The sequence below is a fragment of the Gopherus evgoodei genome, chromosome 22 (genome assembly GCF_007399415.2).
Source record: "Gopherus evgoodei ecotype Sinaloan lineage chromosome 22, rGopEvg1_v1.p, whole genome shotgun sequence".
NCBI lineage: Eukaryota > Metazoa > Chordata > Testudines > Testudinidae > Gopherus > Gopherus evgoodei.
Genome location: NC_044343.1, coordinates 8,363,359 through 8,380,225, shown reverse-complemented (window position 1 = coordinate 8,380,225; position 16,867 = coordinate 8,363,359). Strand labels below are relative to the sequence as shown.

At 47.2% G+C, this 16,867-nt stretch overlaps 1 protein-coding gene across 4 annotated transcripts in view; it reads right to left on the bottom strand.

The window, feature by feature from the left end:
- Nucleotides 1-16,867, bottom strand: part of SH3GL1 (SH3 domain containing GRB2 like 1, endophilin A2) — a 47,074-nt gene that overhangs the window by 13,420 nt on the left and 16,787 nt on the right. For all 4 annotated transcript variants that reach the window (XM_030540204.1, XM_030540203.1, XM_030540200.1 and 1 more), the window contains 3 exons: nt 1,974-2,042; nt 1,803-1,875; nt 1,071-1,214 (listed from right to left, as the gene is read on the bottom strand). In XM_030540204.1, the coding sequence (XP_030396064.1) occupies nt 1,071-1,214; nt 1,803-1,875; nt 1,974-2,042 (286 nt within the window). The remainder of the gene's footprint in view (nt 1-1,070; nt 1,215-1,802; nt 1,876-1,973; nt 2,043-16,867) is intronic.

Below are 16,867 nucleotides of genomic sequence, written 5' to 3'. Positions count from 1 at the left end.
TCATCAAATGGCTTCATTTCTCCACTCCCACATCTCCACAAGTCACACATGGTTTGTTTTGGGAATGAAGCAGTGCCACAAGGGAAGATTTTTGGCTGTGGCCCCCTCAGAGTCCAGTTGCAGTTAAAATTGCATTGTGGGTCTCTTGATCTCTTCCCTTGCTACTTTCCATGTCAAATTTGCTCAGTTTGAGATGGAAGATGGTTTCTCCTAGATGCAGAGTTCTCCCGGAGGTTTTAAAAACCAAAGGTGGTTTAGCAGATGAGGCAGTTGCCTGGGACTTCAAGTTCTTGGTTCTAGTCCCTGCTCTGCCAGACTCCCTGCCTGACCCTGGGCAAGTCAGTTAAATGCTATGTGCCCCTCTTGTAAAATGGGGATACTGCTTATAGGGGCGTGGAGAGGATTGTGACAATGCAAGGCACTCATTGAAACGCTGGGAGCTGCAGAAGTGGCTACAGTGAGTTGTATCGGTACTATTAATAAGGATTCTATGCTCATTTCCGACACATCCAGCGCACCGGGGAGCCCTAGAAATATAGACTTGGTCTGATCCTGCACAGTGCTCAGTGTTTCCTGGAAGGTGCTCAACTCTGTGTAAGGTCAGGGCCAAAGCACAGATCATCCACAGAACTATCGGCTGCGAGACAGTCTAGACTCCAGCTCACTTTTCTGTAGATGCAGCCACTCCACAGCACTGACCAAGGGCTTGTGTGGGTCACTAGAGGCAGTGGCTAGGACTTGAAAAGACACTTGAAAAGCAAATTAAAGTAGCAGAAAGATGGCTGGGGCAGGGTTAAGGGTCCAACAAGGCATATCAGGAGCTCAGTTTGCATACACTTCTTTAAGAGGAGCTTTTGCCATCCCCTAATCCCACTCCTGACCCCAGTGAAATGTCATTTCCCTATCTGCATATTAGGAAAGGTCGGTTTCCTCTTTTTCCTCCACTTGACTCATGCAAATAAGTCAGTGATTTACAGGAAGATTTAAGGAAACGCAGGAACAGGAATTTACTTCCTATCAGCCCACTTAGGGACTGGCCGGCCCAAAGGAACACTTCAGGGAGCACTCACCAAAATTGGATTCATCGCCCAGCTCCTTTCCATACCGGATCATGCTCTCCCCCAGGAGCCCTTCCGACTGTGGATAGCCGGGGTTTTTCACCTGCCCTCGGATCTTCGACATGGTGTTGAGCATCGTTAGCTTGGCTCTGGAAGCTGGCACAAAGAGACAGCCCCATCTGTGTTTGCAATTAGTGGACTTGCCAGCAAGCAATGACTGTTTGCCAGCTTTTTTTAAGTTACTCCACTGGCCAAGAAAGCTTATTGTCTTAGCCTCCCAGAAATATCACTGGCTCTAAAGAACGGCCCCTTTCAAGATAGCAAGCAGAAAATAGTTCAGAGCTCGCCAGCAAGGTCTACAGAGAAGTTCACCAGCCCTCCTGCAGTTCTAGTTAAACCCTAGTGTGCTGGAGTCAATGAGGCTGACTGAACTTTAAAAGGACGGCAGTCAGGCTCCAGGAGTGACCGTGACGTACTCGCCTCCCACCTCACAGGAGACAACTCCATTCCTAAACACCCCCGAGTCAGTAGCCCATCTGCTGCATCTCGAACCCAACGGACACGGGTGACTACCTGACAGTCAATCTGATGTTGTAACCCAGGAGCCCGCTGGGAAGGGGCCACCCCAAAGCCAACTAGGCTGGCGTTTCTGAGCTTTCTGCGTGAAATGGCCTCTCTCCCCTCGTGCAATGGGAGGAGCACTTGCAGGATGCTGGCAGAGCAGGGCTGGCTGTGGGCGCTTACCTGGGTTGGGTTGCAGGTATTCTGTAGTTCTGGTTAATACTTCTGTGACCGCCTTGCTGGTAACATCCACTTTCTGCAGGGAAAGAATGATCCAACAGCAGTGTAATCCAATCAGTACCCACCTCGGAAACGCGCGGAGAGGCACACAGAGCCATCTGTTACCCTACTCACCTTTTCCATTTCTTTGAAGTCATCATCAAGCTTGGTCCCTTCAGCTCCACCGACCTTCTCGCTGACCAGCTGTAGAGACACAGTGAACAAGGGAGGGACGTGTCAGTCACACTAGGAGCAATTCCGTTGCAGCTCTGACTGTGCTCTTCCACTCCAGAATGACGCAGATCCCAAAAGCACCCGACTTGACAAGGTTTAGGGTGTTGTAACCCTTATGGGTCTGATCCTGCACCCCTTATACACACTGAACCTCAGTGGCAGTTAGTGGCCCGAGTCCCTTACAGCTGCTTGATGCTAAACACCACAAAGAAATGTGGTTCTTTGAAGCTGCAAACGCTGGTGGTTAGAGTCAATGCTTCCATGAGAATCTCTCATGGGTTTATTTTCCTCTCTTTTTTTTGGTTGCGCTCGAATGCAAAGTGATAGCTTTCGAACACTCCCTGAAAGTCAGAACTGATTGGCTGCAATGTTCCTGGCAATGGTCACGACCCCATTGATTCTGGGGAACACGCAGAACCCCCACTATCCGGTTAGCTGAGCCACAGCTTCAAGCCCCAATGGTCTTTAGATTAAGGGACAGGTTGGTGACATCTGTTAACACCTTCCAGTTAATACCTCTAATTCATCTCTGCCCCTTCGCCCAGCAGAATGAACCTGTCAACAATGCAAATGCCTTGTCTCCCTGACAAAAGAGAAACAATCAGGGTGGGCGAAGGAAGTAATGGGGCACAGGATTCTGGAGCCAAGGGAAGAGAAGCACATGAACTCCTAGCATACGTGTGCAGAGTTCCTGGCATGGTGGGAGAATGAGGGGCACAGAGAGCCCCTGAAACGAGGGCGACAGTAGCACTGAGCCCCTGCCATAGAAGGGAATTCGTGGGGTTAGAATGGAGGGATGCACGGAGCACCCTGTGTGTGCAAGGAGGTTGGCCTAAATGAACAGCGTTGCCATCCCTAGTAATGCTGCTTCAAGGTTCCATTACAGGGTGCAGGACAAAACCTTCTAATATCGCAGCAGTGTCTTCAAATGCACGTTTAAACTTTCCCGTGTGGCTGCAGTTTTGGTCATTCAGATCACCTGACAAACCGCATTTTCCTCGCCTTGGAGAAGCCACAATGCAGCTTCCGAAATTACAACAATCAACTGTTTCATGTCAGCTGTTAGGGAAGGGCAGGTGCAAGATTTAATCAAGGTTTGTTTAAATATTAAGCAGGATACAATGCTGCTTCCACCTCACTTTGGAACATCAGGGTTCCGGATTACAGCAAAGAGGAACCTCAGCAGCAAACAGACCATAAGGAGAAGTACAAAAGGATTCTCTCCTGGTGGTTAGGTCTAGGCTGCGGTTTATCCCTTCTCATGTTGTTTAGATGCCAAACCTGTAGGACATTTCAGGTTGCACCTGCAAAACAGGTGACATACAGAGAAGAGCTACAGCTTTGCAGTCGCTTGCACAGCCTAGGAGAGCAAATTATTTTGTGACAGTGAAATGTGTGCTAATGGCCACCGAACAGTCAGTAAAATTCCAGTCCCGCTATATTAAGCAGCACAGTATGGTAACAGGAGGTTGCCTAACAGAAAAAATATATAGTAGCCCTTTGATGGCCTCTAACAGGTTTCGCTTTCATAAATATTTAGAGACATGTAAGCACGCAAGGCCCTGTACAAACACAGATGCTCCTTGGGGCAGGATCCGCTGAGATGCACGGTACACAAAGAAATATTAAAATATAAAGGGTCACGGGTGATCAGAGATTTTTGAGCAAAAACAAAACAAAAGAATTTTCAAAGGACCGGCAAACAAAGAGGAGAGGGTGAGAAATTGTGCTCGTGCCTCTTTTTGTGCATGTTTCTAACGTAAAGGGGCTCTGGAAGGTTTGCGGGTTTTTAGAAACTTCTCTTTTGCATTTCTTATGTAAAAAAGAACAAAAAAAGCAAGTCTCCACGGGCTCACCAGTCAAGTAGGAAGGCAATGCCATTAGGAGCGAAGCCTGATTGAGAGGGAAGTGGTTTTGATTCAGATAATAAAAATAAGCAGCTTTTAAAATGAACACCGATGTAAAACGTAAACACTGGGGGAAGAGGGAGGGTACAGGATCTTAGTCCCCCTTCTGTGCTCCTCAATGCAGGGCACTGGGAGCGCTCCCTATCCATGTCATAGATCTCCAGTGAGTCCTCCAGCAAAATAAGGGGAAGATCAGACCTTGCATGCATATTTTTCTAGGCCTCCTTCACACATCAGAAAGCAGAGAAAAAAAGTGCACAACCCCGCTAACCTCCCTTTGAGGAGCCAGTTCTGTAAAGGGCTACGTTCACTGAGGGGTCCACCATTTGTCAGATTTGCAATTAAAATGAAAAACCTTCTGCATTCAGGTTAGAAAGGGCCCGTGCTTATGTTCTGTTCTTTCACTTCCTCAGAGGGGAAAAAATAATCCCCCATGAAGGCTTCCCTTGTATATTTTTGCCTTAGAAGACACAAATAATATTTTGTGCTTCTATCAGTCTTTCATTCAAGACTCTCAAAGAGTTCTTAACAAGCTGCACAGCCCTGTTTTGAGATAGGTATTAGCTCCATCTTACAGGTGGGAAACTGAGGCACAGAGCCATACATAAAATTACTAACTAAAGACTACACAGCAAATCAGAATAACTGAGCACCAAACAGAGGCCTCTTGATAGAGCCTCTCTCTAATCCCTAGACCACAATCCCTTGCCACACTAATTGGGGGATTCACCAACAAGCACTGCTGTAGGAAGTTAAAAAAAACAAAAACGAAACTGACCTCAGTTTCTAAGCAAAGGACACCAAGATCTGTAAGAAGCTACAGCAAAACCTAAATCCATTTATCAAGGTGTCTGCAGAGCCCATGTCAAGGTGGATGAAAAGGTGAGGTGTTTGAGTAAAAGAGAAAGCTCCCATTTGCTTGTCCAGACTAGAGTGACAAGATGCCCTGATTTTATAGGGGCAGTCCCAATATTTGGGGCTTTGTCTTATACAGGCGCCTATTCTCCCACCCCACCCCCCCGCCACACACACACTCCCTGATCTGATTTGTCATACTTGCTATCTGTTCACCTTAGTCCAGACAGAAGGACCTTGCAAAAAGTGTATTAAATCCACCAAAAACAACAGTCTTCCCTGCAGTCCAAACAGAAGGAACATTTTCCTCCCAATGCCATTCTGACTGTATGAGCCGATGGCAGCGGAAAACGCTGAGCAGACAATACACATTGCCTAAGTGGCAAAGGCAGTCAAGTGATTTCTTTATTCAGTGGTTCTCAAACTATGGGACAGACCTCCCAAGGGAGGCCCAGGAATGTGTCAAGGGAGGCATGAGCTGTGATCTGTTTGTCTGTTTTGTTTTTTGTTAAGAGCTCTGGCTGTCAGCCCCAGCTGGCTGGGCTCCTGCAGAAGGGCCATACACACCCATGAGGCGGAGATAAAGGGGAGAGCCGGAGCCCCGCCACCCAGGCTGGGGCTCTCCTCCTCTCCACCCCTAATCCTGAGGCTCTCCTCCTCTCCACCCCTAATCCCTCACCAGCAGACAGTGGGGCTCTAGCTGTCGGCCCCGGGTGGCAGAAGCAGCACAGAAGTAGGTGGCAATGGGGAGCTAAGTCTGCTGTGAAAAGTGATCTTGGCGAATATCACTTTTCACATTGCCACCCTTACTTCTGAGCTGTGCTGGCATGGTGCCGCCTTCACAGCTGGGCACCCAGCCAGCAGCTGCTACTGCTGCTCTCCGCTCTGCCTTCAGACACAAAAAAGGGGGCCCGATCAAATAATTTTGAGAACCACTGCTTTAGATGATTTAGCAGTGCTAGGCTCCAGAGGGAATAGTGCCCTGGGATGCTTAGCAAAAAGAGGAGGAATGATTGTAACAAGGGGGAGGGGGAAGAGGGGAAGGGACCTTCAGAGTTCCAAAGAACCCCCAGACCTCAGAACCAGGGCTAGCAGGAAAGAGAAGGGAAACTGGATATTGCACAGTTCAAATGGTTCTTAGTATCAGCTTGCAGGGGAATAGATCAGGAACCTGGGTACTAAAGGTTTGTGATCAGAGGACAACCAGGATCAACAGCAGCAAAGCACTAGAAGCAGGAGCTGCATCTCCTTCTTTCCTTGGTATTTACAATTTTGGAAGCGCCATCAGGCCATTCATAGCTGCAGAGGGCGGCACAGACCTCTCCGGGGGAGAAATGCTTCAAGAGCAAACAGCACCTCTGTACCAAAAGGATACAGTGCTGATCAACAGCAGCAGGACAAATCCTTACAAGGCAAAAAATACAACAGTTCAGTGAAGCTGACAAACGAGAAGCCTGCACTTGGGCCTGGCTTCAGAAAGTGGAAGAGAGGTTCTTTTCTGAGGAAGGGAAGCTGTGGTTCGGAAGAAGGCTGCAAACACTCATCAGACAAGAGTTGTTTTACTTAACCCACAGACATTGGGAGTGGCTCATGGTTCTGCTGTCCAGTCCACCAACATGACTCTTAACTGGAAATGACACTTGTCAGGTGAGATTCCTGTGTACCTGTAAATCACGTTGGTCCAGATCACGAAGGGAAATCTCACCAGACTCTCCAGCCTCTGTTCTGAGCAATTGTCATCTAATGCAATCAAGCTTTTCCCTATTTACTTTGCTTCCACTCTCACAGAGAAAAGCCAAAAATAGTTAGTGAAGATGATGGAAGCAACATGCCTGGGATATTGACAAGTGGTAAGAACATACACCTAGGAAGGGGCTCTGACCAAGCCCATCATGCTCCAAAACAGAGCCAAGTCATTTACCTGAAAAACAGTCTACCTGCCCCCCACCCAGATTGGGGCATCTCCATGGAGATGTCCTCCCCGATCTACTTGCTGACAGCAAACCAATGGAGCTTGAGAGGGGCTTTTTGCACAGCCACAGCTCAGAACCCCAGCACACACTTCCACAGGGCAACTACTAAACTAGGAAGAAAAATGAAGACATTCCTTACTAGCAAGACTAAAAGTTTCTTTCCAAAGCAGGGAAAACAAGAATCTCTGCCTTCCATTTCCCCACCACAGTGGGCAACCTAGTATAGGTCTCTGGACTGGCAGAATGAAGATGCACATTTCCAGCAGCCAGGCTGCCTTTCCTGCGCCTCTCACACTCGCCAAATCAGAACGGATAAGACAATTGTCCTGCAATCATTACAGCCAAACAGTCCTCATACAAAACCCGTAACACCGCCCATGCAGGCTGCACCTGTACAATTAGAAACCCCTCCTTTATTATTAGTTACTGCATTTGAGACGGGTGTGACTAGCTCTGTGCAGTTCCATTCCCGAGTTTCCTCCCTACCCATCCACCCACTCAGACTTTCTGCCCAAGAAGCTGCAATAGCCCCAGTGAGGTAAGCTCCTATTGTGTTCAGGAAGGCACTGCATGCCATATAAAATACACCGTTCACCACAGTGATTCTGGATGGTTTAAAAGCCTCCAAGAGCACAGAGAGTTTTCCTCACTCACAGATTAAATGAATTCTCCTTTTAACATTCAAGGAATCCTACTGGTATACCTGCTGGGTTGGAAGAATGAGACAGAGGCTGCCTCCCTGATGACTCTAATTAAACTGGGAGGCTTCCTTAAGGGAGGGATGAGGGAACATACTGCAAAGAGCTACTCCTTTCCAAGGAAGGAAACAAATCAGGCTGCATGCTGGGAAGCGAGCCACTAATTCCCATCTCCCCAAATTGAGCTGTGATAGACTTAAGAAGAAAACCAGATTCTGAAAATACAACAGCCTTAACTCAGAGTCTAACTTGAAACCAAATTTATAAGCACCACACTGCCTTTCCAGACAGACTACCCGGAGGGACTCTGCAAGGTCTAGCAAGGAGAAGGTTTCTCCCACCTCAGAAGTGACAGGGAGAAGGGTAGCACAATCTTGGCTAGAGTTTTATCTCTTTGCTTGTGGGGGAGACAGAGAAAAGTATCCACACATGATCCCTTTACACTCTGGTTTCACTGAGCTGAACTGCAAGGGTGGTGGTCACTGATGCTTGGAGGCACCTACATCAGATCAGCCGACGTCTGATACGGAACAGACATGACAGCAATCTCTGCTGAGAAAGAGAAGTCAAAGATGGAACAGGGAACTGCTGAGTCTCTTCAGATACTGACCAAAGATGTAGTGGATGTTGGCTTCTGTCTATCCTCTATGCCAGTGGTTCTCAACCTATTTACCGTTGTGGGATGCACTTGGGCCTCAGGATGAGAGCCACAGTGTGCCCCCCGACTCCTCCCCACAGACCCTTATGCCCAGCACCTCCCGCCCAGAGACCCCTCCACGAAGTGGGGCCAGGAGTGAAGCTCTGGGTGGGGGGCCCAGCAGCAGGGATCTCAGACCCTGCTGTGCGGGGCCCAGCAGCAACCCCTCCACAAAGTGGGGCTGGATGTCAGGACAGCAGCCCAGACCCCGACCCCATGGCAGGCTGGCAGCCTCGACACCGACCCTGCCACATGGAGCCAGCTGGGCCAGCAGCCCCAGACCTTGCCACATGGGGCTGGCCCATGACCCTGACCCCACCATGCCCTGCCCGGCAGCTCGGACCCTGTGGTGCTGAACAGTCAGGCAGCCGGTAACCCGGACCTGTGCAGCCCACAGCCATGTGCTAACTGGGCCACATGCAGCCCACGGGTTGAGAACCGCTGCCCTATGCAGTATGGGAGAGAGGCCAAATGAAATGCAGTACCCAAGACTTTAGGCTCTCTCTGATGCCCAGAGATCTAGCTGTCCCAAATGGATCCCTCGAGGGCTGGCTGAACAGAAGCCTTACACTCGGTTCACGTTTTCTGCCCTTCCTATTTTCTTCATATAATTTTGAAATGGAACAACGACAGCAAAAGAAGAGGTCATAGACTGAGATTCTGAGCAGCAGAGAGAAGCCAACAGAGGTCGGAAGGTCCAGAAATTATCCACTCTTTGTCAGTTGCTGGGACCTGATAGACACCATTATGAGGCAAGTGAACCCTTCAGTCTGGGAAGAGGTCGAATCAAGGGAGCAGACGCAGAATCATCAGCATTGCTCAGGTCAGCGGACGGGAAAGAGGAGTGAGCAGGACTGTAAAATTCACACTCACTGGTTGCTTTTCTTTACCCCATCCCAGCAGGGCTGGAAGATCTACTCAAATATGCCCCTGCTCCCAGGTCCCTGAAGCAAGTGCTGTAACATTAGAGAGAAAGATCAAGGCAGGACAGGAACACAAAGCCAAACTCCTCATCCCCCGCCCAGTATTCCTGTAGCAGCAGAGGTGGAATGTTTTTTACAGCAAGTATTGACACAAAGCGATAAGGTTGCATGCCCTGAACCAGCACAAGATAGGTGATTTCCCTGAAGGGCTGTGGAACTCACAAGACAAGGCCAAATCAAAAGTCGGGAGGAAAGAGACCCAGACATGCTCAATTATAAAAGGTGGGGAATAAACCTCGCACAGTGTATCCTTTTAGATAAAGATTTAACAATTAAAAATATTCCCTAGATAGCTACAAGCGTTGTTTACAAATGACAGGGAGGTGTAGTGTAACAACCTGTCTAGCTCCTCCAGCTCCCCATCACCAAAGAGGGGGATGAGCACCACTGTTCAAAACCCGTTTTCACCCCTGGCCCCTAGGAATCAGAGACAGAAGAGACTTGTTTGGTCACATCTAGTCCATCCCCTCCCTGCCAGTGACAGGCTGTTCCTGGCAGTATGTTTCCTATAGCTTTGTCCAGCCTTCTTTTAAACACACAGAGTCATGGGTCTTCCACTACTTTCCTTGTGGAGCAGGGTGGAAATCAGAGCAGTCAAGGTCTTCTCCTGCCATTTAAAAGGAATGGAAGGGCTGTGCGTGGGGGAAGATGTTCAGAAGTGGCCAGTCTACATCTTACACTGGTTACTGCAATAGGGAGTAAGTCAAAGGAGTCATATGAGTCACACAGAGACACACAGAGTCATGGGTCTTCCACTACTTTCCTTCTGGAGCAGGGTGGAAATCAGAGCAGTCAAGGTCTTCTCCTGCCATTTAAAAGGAATGGAAGGGCTGTGCGTGGGGGAAGATGTTCAGAAGTGGCCAGTCTACATCTTACACTGGTTACTGCAATAGGGAGTAAGTCAAAGGAGTAAGAAGGGAGCGGGTACGCGGGTCTGGGGTTAAAGAATCATGGGAACCTCTCCAGATATATCTACCTGAGGTAAGATTTTAAAGAGTTCAGCTCACACACAACCCACCACTCACTCACCAACCAGTTTATGTCCCTGCCAGTCAAGTGGAGGGCACCAACTTGTAAGAGAAAGGATCATAAGGGAGACACTTGGTACACTGTGCTGGGTATATCCGATAATTACCAACTGGAGGAATAAGAAAGCTCATTAACGCTATAAAGCGGATGACGACACTCTGTCCTGCCCACTGGTGCCATGACAGTTTCTAGAAACAAAAACAACGTTTTGAAACATACACACCCTCCAAAATTGCCTGGATTATATTTAGTTCATGTCTCTGCTGCACCTGCTGTGCTCTCATTATCACCCAATTACACTGCAGTGACTAGAAAGGTGTGTCAGGACACATTCCACAGCCTGGCACGTGTGTTCTCCCAAGACATGCTCAAATACAGCCAGCAGCAGCAAACATTACAGGAGATCATAGAACCACTAGTTTGTGAGGGGCTATAGTCCCCCCTCAGACAGCAACTGGATTTTTCTTACAGGACTAGGTCATTAGTACGAGCATTCAAGTACTGGCTGCCATCAGAGCAGGGGTCGGCAACCTTGCAGAAGTGCTGTGCCGAGTCTTCATTTAGTCACTCTGATTTAAGGTTTCGCATGCCAGTCTTACATTTTAACATTTTTAGAAGGTCTCTTTCTATAAGTCTATAATACAACAATGGTTTAGTTATATATGTAAAGTAAATAAGCTTTTAAAAATGTTGAAGAAGCTTCATTTAAAATTAAATTAAAATGCAGAGCTCCCCGAACCAGAGGCCAGAACCTGGGCAGCGTGAGTGCCACTGAAAATCAGCTCGCGTGCCGCCTTTGGCACGCGTGCCATGGGTTGCCTACCCCTGCACCAGTGGAAGGATGCCAGAGCAGATGGACTAAAGACTTACAAACAGTTGCTTGAGTGTGATTTTTTATATTAAGTCACTGGCCGAAATTTTCAAAACTGCTTAGTGATTTTGGGGGTGTCTGTTTTTGGTACCCAACTTGAGACATTGTAAAGGGGCCAGTCTCACAAAGGGCTGTGCCATCTGCTGTCTGAAATTAGAGGCCGTTAGACGAGTAAGGTTTTTTGGGTGCCCAACTTGAGACACCCAAAAAATCATTAGTCAGTTCTGAAATTTAGGCCATTCTGATCGGCCTGCTACCGTACACCTTTTCCATGTAGTTTTATATATTTGATTCTTCTGAGGTTTTGCTCCTTTTAAACTATTAATGGCAGTGATTTCATACTTTTCTAATTGAAAATTAACTTACAATGTTGTGGGCCATCACTCTGCCTTCCCACCCTCCCCACCCTCCTCAGGAAGCCCCCTCCAAGAATTATTTCTTTTGCTGGGACGAACACATGCAACCACTCAATTCAAAACAATGTCCTCACTATAATGGACACGTATCCTTCTGGATCCTGGCATATCAAAGCCTTCCTGGTGCCTACAGCAGCCTTCTGTGAATACTGATTCCCAACAGGAATGTTAAACAAACAAAAAAAATAGCTCCACACCACCACCCCTCACTTGCTCTCCCAATAGAAAGGGAGGAAGTGCAGTGGGAAAAGCCAGCCCACAAGCTGCTACAATGTTTTGAGTCCAAGATCAATATGCTTAGAACAACAGGAAAGCCCAGTAAACAGACACACACAGCAAGTGGTTAAGAAAAGAAATTCTCCTTAACACACATGCTTTTCTGTAGGCTGTTCATATGAATGCTCAAGAAAGCCACTCTTACTAGCATAGTTCAGCAGGGGAAAACTCTTCAGAACTAAGCGTAATTCAGGTCATCTTCAGTTTCGAGTTTCACAGATCCGAATAACAATTTACTTTGGTGCTATGATTTGGAGTAATGGGCACTGTCATTCACAACCACAATCTTAATGTACCCTTTATTATGGTATTGGACAGCTGAAACGTTGGTGCTCACCCCACAGGGTTACCAACTGACCTTGCAGTGCATTATATTTCTATTGCATGCTCTGAATGAGCCGTGCAGGGCACTGTCGGAGTTAATTACACACAGCAGCACCAGGATGGCTCTTGGAAAACGTGGGTGTTCCCAGACTTGCAAAGTTTCTGCCTCTTTAGTCTTTGTGCAGTGCAACCATGGATTGCAAGGCTCCTAGCAAACCAAGCTGCTGAGGGGCAGTGTCCCATGTACATAGTGATCACCTTATGGGTGTTTACAGAGAGAGCAAGTCTGATATTGAAATCCCATGGCCTTGTCGTGGCACTGACAGTCTTGTGAAAGATCAGCTGCCACCTTCCAACCCTGGAAATAAAGCAAGAATCAAGAGGCATTTATCTAGGTTAGTCTAAATCCACTAGAACATTAGGTTTTGAGCATAGCTTAAGATGCAGAGAAGCTTCAAAAATGTAAGCGTGACACTCTATACCTTGGGGGAGGGCCCTGTAACCCCCATAGTCATTGTATGTATACGACTGTGATAGGGTATCATGGGAAATAACAATGGCTTTCAGCAGATAATATCCGATCTCAGTGATTCTCAAACTTATTTTTTCCCCAATTTTTTGAAAATTGCTGAGGGTCTCGGTGGATCCTCTTAATTTTTGTTCTACAAATAAAAGCACATAACTCACGTTTTAACATCAGTAGTCTTCCCTTTCTAATTTAATGGATGTGCCCTCTCTTCCCCGCTGGGGCTGGGAAGGAGGGGGGTCTCTCCCTCTCTTGCCCACCATGGCAGCCCCCGCACCGGGGCTGGGAAGGAGGGCCATCTCTCCCTGGCAGCTACAGCCCTGGAGCTGACGAAAGTCGCCTCCTTCTCTGGCTGCCACAGCCCTGCCCATTCCAAATTCCCCCCACCCCCTCTTCTCACGCCACTGCCTCCTCCCACCCATCCACTATTCCCCCCAAGGACACCACCTCACCTTACATGTGCGTCTTCTCCAGGGTCCAGGCACCTAATTAGTGGAGCCATGCCTGCGTGGCTCCACTAATTAGGTGGGTGGCCGCTGAGCCTTGCACCTTAGAGGCAACTATCTGCAGACCACCTGAATGGAGCTCGTGGACCACAGTCTGAGATCTTCTGACCTATCTGAACATGCATCTTATCAGTGCACATGAAGTTATGTGTATGGTCGTCAATAAAATATGCTGTGAATTGGGGTACTGCCCAGATATTAGATCCCCAGAGACAACAAGGGAGGTACTCAATGCCTGGGCGGGTGTGGAACAACCATCAACAGCCACTGTCCAGCAAGGGAGTTGTAATTCAGTGACTCACTTGGACAAGGCCATATCCAAGGGAATTGCACAATCTTGCCTGGTGACTCAGCAGTGGCCACCAGATATGCCTGACTTATGTTCTGCCTAGTCTCTAGGTCAAGAATTTCAATTGCGTGCTTATCTTTTAGTATGGTAACTACGCTGACTTTTTGCCTCTCTTTTGTAATCAATAAACTTATTCTAGTTTTTATCTTTACCAGTGAGTTTGACTGAAGTGTTTGGTAAATCTGCTCAGGTTACAAAGGCTGGTGTATGTCCACTTTCCATTGATGAAGTGGAAAACCAATTAATAAACTTGCATTGCTCAAGAAAGGGTCTTGACTAGTGCAAGACAGTGTATCCGGTGGTTCAGGGCTGGGAGCTGGGGAGATTTGGTTGGTGCCTTTCTCTGTGTGATTCATGAGTAGCTCTAGGATTCAGGCTATCTAGCCAGGTGTGGGCTCCAGATGTGTTTGTACTGAGTGGTAACAGCATCTGGAGGGATTTACTGCTTGCCACCAGTAAGGCATTGAGAGAGACAACTCAGAATGGTCAGTAAAGGGGATGCAGTGATCTCACAGTCCTAGGTTGCATCCCAGGGATCCCGTCACAATAAGTCACTAAGAGAACACAGAACTGAAGGAAGTTAGTGGATGGCATGGAGTGAACTGGTCTGATGAAAGATCAGCATCTGTATGACAAAATTTCCACCAATCATGGAAAAGGCGCACAAAGTTATGAGCGTTATTTGTGCACAATAAGAGATGAGTAACTATTACAGAGCTTATGAGTAAGTGGAGAGGCAAGAAGAAAAAGGTAAGTTTTAGTGAGGAACTGTCCATGGGATCCCCAGTGTTTGGGGGCTTTGCACAGCTGGAGCATCTTAGACCTGTCTGCAATTCAGAGATCAAACAAACAAATTAATTTATATAGCAGTAATGCCTAGAGGTGTCATTGTGCTGGCCATTGTACACAGACCTCATAAGAAAGTGCTCTTGTCCAGAAGAGCTTTCACTCGAAACAGACAAACGGTTGAAGCAGAAACGCCTTGCCTATGATCACACAATAGGCTGCTGGTAACGCTAAAAACAGAGCCCGTGTCTCCTGGTGCGCAGTTTCTGACAAACACTAAATCGGGGTTCCCAACCTGTACCACCAGTGGTGCACATGCCACGTGAGCTTGATGGTCAATCCAGTCACTTCACAACAATTTTTTGAAGAGGGGGTATGTAAACCAGTAAAATTTGGGGGTCGCTGTACTAGGTCTCTCTGCCTCTCAGACCTCACTTCAGAAGGAAGGGAACAATGAAGAGGAATTGAGGAGATAGATAATAGTGCTAGAAAATCTAGCCTGATCTTTCCACAGCGTATTTGTAGCTTATTCATTATATCATTCCTGTTACTATCTTATTTAACCTGCCACTGAGTATCTAAGGTCCCTGCAACTTCACCATTTACCTTGGTTGTCTATTCTACTGCCAAACTGCTCATATTAGGAATTCGGCCCTATCATCTAGCCTCAACTTTTCCTTCCTCAGCTTCATGCAATTGCTTTTTACACTGCTTTCATCTGAGAGTAGGAATAATTCCATTCATTTATATCTGAGTACTGGTAACATTCTTGTGCAAACTCACGTGGAGACTAATATCAGTACCTTTGGACAAATGCGTTATGGAATCATGTCTAGAAATAATAAAAATAATACTCTATTCCACACACTGCCTTTGCATTTCAAAAATATCTGTGGCAGTTCTTAATGCCCCTCCTAACACTGGTTCCCCTGAACCGGTGCTCTGGTTTATAGAGAGAGGAGCAGCAAACCAGACATCAAAGAAGGGGTTCATCAACAGATGTTAAAGTTACAGAAGAAATGTCTTAAAGAGGGAAAGACTGGGTCCTGGTCTACACCTAAAAATAAGATTGACTTAGCTACGACGTTGTGGAAAATTCTGCATCCTCTGCAATGTAGTTAGGTTGACCTAACCCCCCACTGTAGATGTAGCTACATCGATGGAAGAACTCTGTTGACCTAGCTACTACCTCTTGGAGCAGGGGATTAACTACACTGGTGGAAAACCCCCTTTGATGCTCTAGGAAGCATCTACACCTCAGTGCTACAGAGGTACAAGTGTGCTGTAGTGTAGACATACCGCTAATGAAGTTGTCCAATCATAAAGGAATTTAACAGTGGAGGAGCGATCAGTCTGCTAAACGGACTTTCATAATAGGTAGGACAAAACTGAATCGCAGAATCACCTACAAGAGAAACTGAATCCCAGACAACTCATCTCCACCCAGTTGATGGCTCAAAGCAATCAAAACAGGATTCCTCACTATGAACTAAGGCCTGGTTTACGCTATAGAGTTAGCTGGACGTATGCTGCCTTAGGGTTAGGGTTGAAGCATGAAGGGACATAGGAATCTTTAGTGCATCTGGCATGTAAGCAGCATAGTGTCTATACTCACACTCCGTCAACCTAACTACATCAACATTGATTGCCTCTTGTGGAAGACTGAAAGGGACCCTGAAAGGTCATTGAGTCCAGCCCCCTGCCTTCACTAGCAGGATCAAGTACTGATTTTACCCCAGATCCCTAAGTGGCCCCTTCAAGGATTGAACTCACAATCCTGGGTTTAGCAGGCCAATGCTCAAACCACCTCCATGAGAGGCAGTCAATGTTGAGGTAGTTAGGTTGACGGAGTGTGAGTGTAGACACTGCGCTGCTTACATCAACTGTTACTGGCTTTCAGACACTGTCCCACAATGCCCCCACACTGGCAGTACCATCGGCACCAGTGCTCCTCGTGAGGATGCTCACCAATCGATACAAGGAGCAAAGTGTAGACACGGAAAAGCCATGTGATTACTGTGGTGGCTGTATGCCAATATAAGTTAGGTCGACTTAATTCTGTAGTGTCAACATGCTCTAAGACATGCAGCTAGTTAAGCAGCAGCCATCAGGACACATATTTGTAGTGAAGCTAAAAGCTGAGTAGGAGGCTATGGCCCTGCCATTGCCGTTTTCCCATTTTGTCAGAGGGTTAATTTACTGTTTCAAACACAGTCAAACTATGAAAGGCGGGATTTGACTCCTTCTTATGTAGCTGATATCCCCCTAGGAGATAACTGCCAAAGGCCTTGCTTTTGCACAGATGTGGCATTCAGCAAAAGCGGTCTGAACTAATTCATTATGGACACGATATTATATTACACAAATAATTAGCCACTCAGTTATAAAATCCACTCAACAAATCAGAAGACCTATTCCTGCCTCTCCCAAAACACACAATCCTTTTCCTGCTCGCTGGCTAACACACTATGCACAAGAAGCCTTTCCAATAATGTTTCATCCTTGTCAACGTATCAATGTTTTCCAAGCTACCCTTTCAACAAGAGAAAAACGGTCCCCTCTTTCTAGGAAAGGAAAAAAATAACCTGACAATTTGGCC